Source organism: Anabrus simplex, chromosome 1, assembly GCF_040414725.1.
Source record: "Anabrus simplex isolate iqAnaSimp1 chromosome 1, ASM4041472v1, whole genome shotgun sequence".
NCBI classification, from domain to species: domain Eukaryota; kingdom Metazoa; phylum Arthropoda; class Insecta; order Orthoptera; family Tettigoniidae; genus Anabrus; species Anabrus simplex.
Window position 1 is genome coordinate 1,408,553,390 of NC_090265.1, and position 10,676 is coordinate 1,408,564,065.

At 36.7% G+C, this 10,676-nt stretch overlaps 1 protein-coding gene across 1 annotated transcript in view; it reads left to right on the plus strand.

Moving 5' to 3' along the window:
* The window catches only part of LOC136858375 (Y+L amino acid transporter 2), a 498,889-nt gene extending 493,407 nt beyond the window's left edge, over positions 1-5,482 (plus strand). The window contains exon 12 of the mRNA XM_067137871.2: positions 81-5,482. Within this exon, the coding sequence (XP_066993972.1) occupies positions 81-83 (3 nt within the window). The 3' untranslated portion in view covers positions 84-5,482. The remainder of the gene's footprint in view (positions 1-80) is intronic.
* The last annotated feature ends 5,194 nt before the right edge of the window (positions 5,483-10,676 follow it).

Sequence of the window (10,676 nt, forward strand, 5' to 3'; positions counted from 1 at the left end):
CAGTACTCTGAGTATTGAAATTACTATTTTTTTAAAAAATTCAAAACTGTGCATAATGCTTGCTTCATCTATTCTTGCAGTAGTAATAACTCGCTGCCTCCAGAAGATTCTCGTGGTTGTCGGCAAGGAGAAACCAGCACAGGTGTAATCCAAAGTGACGAACTCTTCAAATAATTCCTAATGGTTTATAACTGTCTGAAGAAAGAAACTTAAGAATGCTTTTTGTGATGTAATGTCCCTGTCTGTTTTGAGGCAGGGTTATAATGACTATTGTAAAGGTAAAATATTGTGTAATAGAACTGAGGACATTCAAAAATGATTGAAACATTAAGGTGTTATTAGGAGTCTATGTTAAAAGTGTGTTGGAGCATCAAAACTGTTTGATGTTACTCAGTTTTGTTTAATCATTTTAAGTTATTTAGTTATTCATTGCTTTACATTGCAACAAAACATTCCAATTGAAAGGGACAGGTCATATTTACCAAAATCTTCTGTTTTTTCTTGTAACTATTTTCATTAGGTATTAAAAGTTAAGGACACTTAGGCTAATATTCTCAGTGTGTTAATTAAGGTTTTAGACCTATACAGACAGAAATCTGTATTGAAATTTCATATTTTGTTACACTCACCACCATCACAATCACAGCCATCTTTACTGTTATAGTCATAATCATCAACATTATAATCATCAACATCATTAAGTTGATAATTATTGTGAATGTGCAGATAATGTATAAAGATAATTCATCAACGTTTTGATAATTACTTTGGAATTGTATCTACTTGTGTTGTTAATTCCATTATGTTCCTATTCCTTATAGCATATATTTTTATACATTATTGTATTTATGAAGTGAATAGCAGTTAATTTTCTTTTACTTATATAATGTAATACATGTTAATCATATGGTTTGAGTGAGTACCTATATGTATGCAAATGAATATGCACATATTAATGACTTTCACTGAAAGGAGTGAAGGAAATCATTTCAGTAAATTTGTAGGCTATATAATATATTGTTTACAGAAAGTCTTTCCCATGTGTTGTGTGAGTTAAGAGGCAAAAGTAGCAAAGATGTTAGAATATTGCATTAGAAATGGTTACCTTTACTTTATAAACTTGAACAATGAGTAAATTCCATGAAAAATTTAATAGTAAATTATTTTCTTATGAAATCCTGTTGTATAGAATTACTGTGTGAATTTACAAGGAAAGAGCTTATTTGCAAGGCAACTCAGAATTCAGAAGTATGTAAAAGGCCAACTCTAATGGTCAGACCAATCCATATCTACGCTTACAGGCTATATGGCACATGAAGTCCAAAATGGGAAGGAGCATGTTTCAACTAATATGCTGCTGATACTAATCTAACATTTTTATATTTGCTACACAATACTTTAAAATATCATGTAATTAATTTTTGATACAACTTTTATGTTATGGTACTTTTTTTCAAGCTGAGAAATAAATATTTCCTCTTCATAGGTGCTAAAAGAAGAGTAATCCAGTGAGAAGTCAAGCTTCAGTTTCCTGCATGTAACTTTACATATTTCAGGGAAAATAGAGAGGAATTAGCAAAGCAAGTAAAAAGTAGGTTGTAACATGATTGGTATGTACATATTGCACAAAAGACTAAATAATGGTCCAAGACTGCAAATATTTTTGGGTTCATTTTACAATGTTTAAAATAGTGAGAAAAGAAGACTGGCTACTTTGGTGCAATTTTTTTAGAAAAAATAAATTTGTAGCTGAACTGAATTACCTACAGTTATGCAGATGTAGTTTGCAGTTCACTCTCCAACAGTAGTTCTCCATTTCCAAATAATAATAATAATAATAATGGCGTGTTGTCTCCAGAGAGGTCTGGTACAGATCTTTCAAGTTGATGCTGTATTGGCAACCTGCACGTCTATGAGGATGGGACCCTACCTAAGATTAGTTCTAATGATTCAGAGAGCTCAAACACGCAGCCCCTGAGTCAGAGGAATTAACCAACGAAAGTTAAAATCCCCAACGTGGTTGGGAATCGAACCTGTGATCCTTTGGACCAAAAGCCAGTGCGCTAATCATTTAACCATGGAGCTGGAAACTTTCCAAATGAAATTACATCACAAATTCTCCATGTTAAGGTTGCAATTTACCTTGGTCTTCATACACCTGTTTCTGATAGCTCAGTCAGAAAAAACATGTTACTTTTTTTTTTTTTTTGTTGCTACTTGCTTTACGTTGCACCGACACAGATAGGTCTTACAGCGACGATGGGATAGGGAAGGCCTAGGAGTTGGAAGAAATCGGCCATGGCCTTAATTAAGGTTAAGCTACAACCCCAACATTTGCCTGGTGTGAAAATGGGAAACCACAGAAAACCATCTTCAGGGCTGCCGACAGTGGGATTCGAACCCACTATCTCCCGGATGCAAGCTCACAGCCTCGCTCCTCTAACTCGCCCGGTAAAATCATGTTACTAAGCTCAAATCATTCTTTGTTTAATCGAATATTTGTTAATAAGAGCAATCTTTCTGTTTTAAAATTTGCAAGCTTGTCACTAGGAGATTATAAAAACTCACTATTATAAAGATTAAAATTTAACTACGTATTTTTTATGCACAAAGTATTAAATTTCCCCTATTTCTGAAATGTGTTTTTCTTCTTAATCGATGAAATACTGATTTTTATTCAAATATTAACTTTAAAATTTATTTTTTTAAACATTGGTTTAAATAACAATTTGGACTTTATTTCTGATTATATGGATTCAAATGGTTCAGTCAGTCAGTATTGTATATCTTGACTAACTTGGTGTTTGCTCAGCATGACCATATTTTTGAAGGTTTAAAGTGAGACATCTGCTATCATAACATTCTTATTTAACATTGTACCATAGAAACAACTTAAATAACTTATTTAAATTTTTTAATATTGCAATTGCAACTACTAAGAACGAATTACAAGATGTGTTGACATTTTAGTAACTTTTCTGCAGGCTTCACATAATTTTTAATTTACTCAACAACCCATCTTCAGCACTATAAATCAAAGTAAAAAATCAAGATTATTTTTCTCAATAGCTAGAAATTCTATTAATTTAATATGCAGACCCTAAGGAAAATGCATTTCTTCACTCTTTCAACAAGTTTACACATATCCAAGATCATTAAACTTTACATTACCATCTGCTACCAAAATGTTGCAAAATTATATAAACGTATGAAAAGGAACACAGATGGGACGGACGGGACAGCATAAAATAATGGGACTTCCCAGCAAAAAGAGGATGTGTATTCAGCTTGGGTTTGCATGATGATAAAAGCACAGCTACTCATCGAAAAATTTTATAATTTTTTTGTAACTGTTGACATCATGATCATAGCCGAAAGACTTCTAGTTTTATGTGGAATTAAAACATTAAAAATGTTACTTCTTGTTTACAAAAATCCCCTGACCATCAGCTGGGTTTCAGAGGAGTGGCTGCCTTGACACAAAGCCAGCAATTAATTGCTTACTATTGGCATCAAACATCTCAGTTCAATAGAATAACAGTGAAAATCTGGGTAAGGTAGGCCCTACTCATTGTTAATACATTGCAATATTCTTACACAGCAGATAAATGTAGGAATACGATTTTTAACTTTGAATTTCACCATGATTCTTCCATCTGAACATCAAATCAGCAGAGACCAAGATAAACTCTTCTCTGGCTACGAGAATTTGAATGTAATTTAACCTATCCTTCTTTAAGGTATTAGGTTAGCTTTCTCTAAATTAATTCTCTACAGTTAATGAAAATTTGAAGTCTAATGTCACATTTGAAATGCTTATGAATTACATACTCTTATACTTATAATTAAACAAGTCTTGGACATGAAGACACTAGAATCCAGATTTTCAGAATGTTGACAGAATACAGAAAATACCTCTGTAGGTTAATTTAGTAATTTTCTTATGAGGCAGGCGTATCTAAAATATCAACAGAGTCCTGAAATCCCACTTCTACTTGTGTAGTTAACATAGAAAGGGGACAATTTGTTGATTATCCTAAAGTAAATAAAGTAAATGAAATCATTTCCAAGAGCAATGAATAAGGAAAGTTACTGTGAAATATATAACAGTAATTATCTTCAGATTATGATGTTCAGGATTTTGGAGCTTACTGTAATGTCTGGACCACTAGCTCATTACTGAAAAAAAAAAGAGAGAGAGAGAGAGAGAGAGAGAGAGGAAGTGTTGTGAATTTTTGAAGAATCTGAATTTTGAGTTAAGACAGTTCATGAAATATGGGTAACTGAACCCTTCCTAGTCCTTGTAGCCTAATGCTGTTGGGTCTGAGAAGACAAATTGGCTGAGGGAAGTTGGGCTGGAGAGATGAAGAGAGAAATATTTTTTGTGATATCAGAAGCCATCTCTTTTCATTTTTGTCTCAGTCACTCTATAACTGTTAGGTTCTTCAGTCTGCCGAAACTACTATCATTTTGAATAAATACATCTACTTGGTAACAAGTTGTTTCTTTTTCAAGTATAATTCCATTAACTAAATGTTTTATTTAAGGTGTTTCTTTTTCAGGTATATGGTGATCCTGTTGCTATATGTTTTCTTTTTCAGGTACAGTAGTTCAGTTTTATTCAAAATTAGGCAGCCTGAAGAACCTAACAATTATAAAACTAGAAAGAAAGATGGCTCAAATAATTGAAGACAGTGCCAGATTCAGCTCAGGATGTAGATCATCAACCACATTCCACAAGTTGCAAGTCAATGAGGGAGATTCACATATGATTTGTTGTAGAAACCCATTGCTTTTACCTCAAAATAAATGCTGAGGGGAAGAAAAGAAAATCCCTGTATATTTACATTCTCAAATGAAGATTTACCAAATTAGCATCAGCAACTGTAGAATATAGAATCAGATCAGCAGATGTGGCAGTGTAGGTTATTGTCCATAAGGGCCCACAGCATTTTGTTACAAAGGCACATCTGATAAAGAAGAATGCAGAAAAAGAGAAAATCAGAGAAGAAATGACCATCAGGTTCTGCAGCAGCAAGGAGCTATGATGATAAACATGATATTCTTGCACAAACACTGAGGAGATCCACAGAGAGCTGTGGGCCAGAGGCAGATGAAAAAAGTGAAGAAATCTTCTAAACATAAATTTGTGGTAGGAGTGTCCTTCCTATTGTCTCACATGATCTTAGTTTGCTTTTATATTTTACAAGGACAGTGCAGTTTAGGAGAAACATTTTGGGGAAGATGACATTACGTGATACAAATTGTACTGACTGTGCTGGAAGGGGGTGGGGGTGGGGAATCATTCTCTGAATGCTTTAGTTATGTGCTATACATTATTCATTTGGAAATACTCAATGGAATGTCCTGTTTTTATGTTTTTTAACTGTTACTTACCCTGACTTAGGAATATGTTACATTCCAACATTCTTATTATAAATGCAATGGAAAGGGAGCAATTAAATGTTCAAATATACTGTAATCAATGGGTCACTTGTGTGTGTTCCTATCCTTGTCCTAGTTTCCTTGCCCTAAACGACAGACCATGGAAAAGGGCTAATATTTTATTTCTTTATGTACTACTACAGCTTCATAGACTGCTAAGTGTGGTGTGGAAGAAGTACTCGTGGATTGGAAAAAAAAAATTACCATCCCACTGGTTTACCCTCAACTGGTATCATACATCTGTGAGATGGCTGCTAAACTTTACCATAATTCTTCTTCTTATTCTTCTGTTATCCTTGTCCAGGGAATTTCTAGGTAGGACAGTGGATTGTTGACCTCCATTTCACCCCCTCCTTGTCCTAATTCACTTCAAAGCTTCATATAGACTATTATTACGGTGGGATCCCCACACCAAAAGGCATTTTTTACCTAACTGCCAGATTTGAATGAGACTGCACCTAATCTGGAGAACAGGTGCCTTTTGCAGCTGCCCCTAACTTGGAGAACATACACTTCATTCTGGAATTCAGAGGCATTTTCTCCACTGGGAGGACAAGCAACCTCCTAATAAAGTTGGCTCATTTAGAAAGGCTGGTTTTTTACCACCATCCAAACTTGGCATCGAGTTGCGGACTGTATGGTCCACTCCATCCTGTAGCAGGTAATCCTGGTCAGACATGTATTCATATTGTAGTAAAGTAAGTAAATTTAGGCACAACTATATTAGGAGAAAGGGCTATCTACCATCCATGCAGAGCTGGTTCAGAGGAAGAGTCAGTGCCTGCACAGTCTTTAAAGCCACGTTTGAATGTTGTAACATCACCTCCTGGTTTCATGTTGATCTACAGAACACTAACATGATGATGTTATTTATTACATCGTGATATTTTTGCTGCTCAACACTACATGTGTAACAAGATCGAGTTTCAATGCCAGACATCTCATAATCCAAGGTACAGTTTTTAAATCTACACATATGAAATAAATGTGCCACTTAGAGTGATACCTGTCATTGCCAAGACAAAGTCAGGTATTTTATATTTTGTTCATCCGTTTACTAAAGGTACATACACTGCTGGAAAAAAAACAAAACAAACGTCCTCAAGGATGAGGTCATTTTACTCGCAAGTGATGTGATAAGTAGTTCATCACTGCAGGAGTATATGATTACAAATTCAGAGCAAATAAAACACAAATGTTGCAGTAAAGGATGTCCAAAGAGTCACATCAATACACAGTGTACCCCCTCTGTTAGCAACGCAGGCATGTATTTGCATATGCAAATGATCATAAAGGTGTCGAATGGCATCCTGCGATAGATTGTCCCAAGCATCTTGCACCTTTTGATGTAATTTGGCAATGGTTCTTGCAGGCTCTGGAGAACGCGTAAGTTTCCACTTCATCATGTCCCATAAGTGTCCAACTGGTGAGAGATCAGGTGATCTTGCTGGCCAGGGCAGTTGTATACCATGTAGAGTATGTAGCGTTGCAGCAGCTGTATGTGGGCATGCATTGCTGAAAAAACATCATCATCTTCCTGTCGAAGAAATGGCAGTAGCACGGGGACAACAACCTGTGCGATGTAGTGAGCACTGGTTACGTTACCCTGCAGAAACACCAACTGTGAGCGCGAGTTGTAACTGATGAGCTCCCTATACAGTAGCGGCGATTAGGGAGGGGTGATGGGGGGGGAGGGGTGGTCCCCCCCACTTTGTGGAGAAAACATTACATTTGTATTCAATTTTAGCTGGCTAAAACAAGGAATTATAGGAATTTTTAAAACAAGCAATTTGTACCAGCCCTGTTGTCTTATCAGCTAATTATTAACAAAATTATCAGCGGAAATATGCAAAAAATGTTGTTCGTCATGGTTAACCTATTTGTATAGTGCCACAGCAAGTAGTGGACACTTTACATCTTCTGTGAGGAAGGGAAGCAGGGGATATTTTTTGCTAAGTTGATGGACACTGAGGTACAACTCACCCGCTTGCCATGCACATTCATAAGTCTGACAGTCTCTTTAGTGTCTGTTTGTTTCTTTTATTTTCTTAGTGTGCAGTCAAATACTAAATGATTTTTAATTGTATAATCATGCCATACTTCTATTTAATAGTAATACATGTGTAATTGTTGTTCCTTTGGTGAAAATTTTATTCAAAAAACTATTATCACAGTTAAGTTGGCAGGCTGTCAACCTTTACCTTTCTGTCGAAATTCGCTGAGTGAGCATAAACATTTACAGTTTTGTAGCATTTTATTCTGTTTTGATGTATATACTCCCCCCCCCTCTCCCTATGCCACAAACCCGGATACTTTGTTGCCTGTCATTTTATTTGCACCCCTACTTTTAATTTCCAATTGCCGCTACCGTCCCTACACCATGAAGCCTGGGTTGAGACCTGGGTGTCATGGGCAAATGCACTCTGGAATAGTCCGCTCACCAGGTCTACGCCGTACACGTGTACATCCATCACTTGCATACAAGATAGCACCTACTCTCATCACTGAAGATCACAAAGTGCCGTTCCCCTTTCTAGTCAACACTTTCATGACACCGTTGTAGCTGTGCTTGTTGGTGTCATGGTTTCATTGGTAGCCTGGCCAGAGGCACACGTGATCGTAATTCTGCTGCAAGCAGATTGTTCCCAATGGTCCTTGGTGACATAGCAAGTGCAACATGTAACTGGATTTTGTTCCTGGATGATGTTCGGTTGGCCACCGCTGCTCCCACAATGCGTCGACCTTGACGTGTGTCTGTACTACGTGGACATCCGGAGCCTGGTTATAAGTGTGGGAATCTTTCACAGATCACTGCTGAAAGCAGCGACACACCACCAATACATTGTGTCCAACATGTGCAGCAATACGTCGATATGTCCATCCAGCTTCCCGCAGGTCCACAATGTGACCGCGTTCAAATGGCTGCAGTTGTTCAACAGGAGTACGTGGGTCATGGTTGTACCCTAGAATGAATGTTGCAAACACTTTTCACCTCTAACCTCAGCACAGTTACTGCCTGCAGAGTCAAAACAGAGTGTGCATGGACAGGCCATCTGATCACCGATGTCCATGGCAAATTAATCACTAAAACAACAACCCCTCACTATGCACATATTATACCCTAGAGCCACTGAACACAGACCTTGAGGATGTTGCATGTTTTTTTTCCAGCAGTGTGTATTCAGTTAAAGCGTTTTGACATCATTTGACCACATAATTCATTGGTCAGAGAACTAGAAGGCATTTCTACCTTTTGAACACATTTAAGGCAAGAACATGCACAACTCAATTTATAATTACCTATTTACGTGAAAAGAAATAGTAGTGTGCCCTGTGCTGAACAAAATTGTACACTCTAAACAACGTGAATTTTGGACTTCAAAATATAAATTTATGTTTTGAGTTTGCCAGTGATTTAGTTTCTTTTATTGGTTCTGGGTTCTTTATAAAATACTGACATGTATGTATGTATGTATGTATGTTGAGTGCTCAGCCCAGAGGCTGGTTTAGACCTCAACAGCTCTGCCATCAGCCATCATAGGTGGCCCAGGCATCACTGAAGAGGCATACTAGGGAAATGAGGAGTGAGGTAGTTTCCCATTGCTTTCCTCACTGAGCTAGAAGTTACTATTACATCTCAGTCTGCCAAGCCTCCCGAAATGCCCACACCAACTGACCCTATGAGTGACATTTTCACACCATTCATAACAGGGACTGGCTGCATATGGAATGGCATTACTGCTGGCATCACTCATATCTCGGTCACTTTCATATTGTCAAAGCCAAGGATGAGACTGAGACTGGACAATGAAAGTAACAAATTTGTTCTAACCCATACCAGAAAACATAGTGTGCTGTAAACACTACAGTTTATCTTGCCAGAATACTGACATAGTAGAGAAATTATAATACGGCATTTCTAGTTGTTTGAGAAAAATGCAATGGTCTTCGTTTGTGGAGCTTCATTTTAGTACTTTTGTATTTTCTTCTGGTTTTGTATTTTCCTTTAAGTTTTATTGTGAAGTGGTTGAAAACATATTTTTAAAGGAATGAATTTCAATAAACAATAACAATAACAATTTGAGAAGACACTGTTTAATTTAATAGTAGTATCTGGGGTCTGCCAGGCACCATTACAGTTAGCCACTGTTCTGTAGGTGTCACAGTACCTCAGGTTATCACACAGGTAATGTATATACAGTGTTCTCATTTTATGAGCAAACTTTGCATAATTCTGCTGCCAGCCAACTCCCCCCACCTAGCTCCCCTGACTGCACCATGGGAAAACAGGTGTACAAAACATCTCAGCAGTTAGTTGCTTCTATGAATTGGACTGGAACGTGCAGGTGACTGATGCTTGTGTATTATTGTGTATATTGCTTGCATATAAAATAATCAATTGGGAAATAGTATTCAGTTAAAGAGCAAATTTATTTGGTGGAATGTTACTCAAAAAGAGATAACTACACAAGATGCGTTTAGAGATTTGCTTGTAAATATCCTGACTAGTATTCCTATAAAATAGTGGCACATAACAGGTTCAGTTTGTGATGTACAGAGGAAACAGAACATGTTTTACCCGAAGATAAACTTGGGGAGATATTCGGGCGCGGTTAGAAGCAAGCCATAGAAAATCACTTAATCGTCTAGCACAGGAAATGAACATATCCATGGAGTTGGCCCACAAAGTGACCACACTGCTGAAATTTCGACCATTATGCGGGAACTTTATTAGACAGATTTCCCCACAAGAATAAAGTTCTGTAAGTGATTTCATGAAAGAGTTGACAATGTAAATTTGGATCCACAGCTAATGTTTTTATCTGATATGTAAATTCTCAAAATATGCATTTATGGAAAACTGAGAACCTGCATATTGTACCAGAAGCACCATTGCATCCCATTAAAATAAATGGTGAGTAATAAACCTGTATGTATATATATAATATATAAAACAGTATTTTAATAAGAATATTTAAATTTATGGGCTTCTTTTATTCTTATTTTATTCTGAATTTGCTAAATATCTTGATTTGCCAGTAGTAATGGAACATGTGGGTAGTGTGAGCCCGGATTTCATTGTAATCTAGTTTCCTTGTTTTGTACACCTGGGTTCCAACAGTGCGATCAGGAAGTCAGCTGATGGCAGAATCACGCAAAGTTTCCTTGTACAATAGGAGCACTGTACATAAGGCTAATAATCAAATATACACAAAATTATTACACTGAAG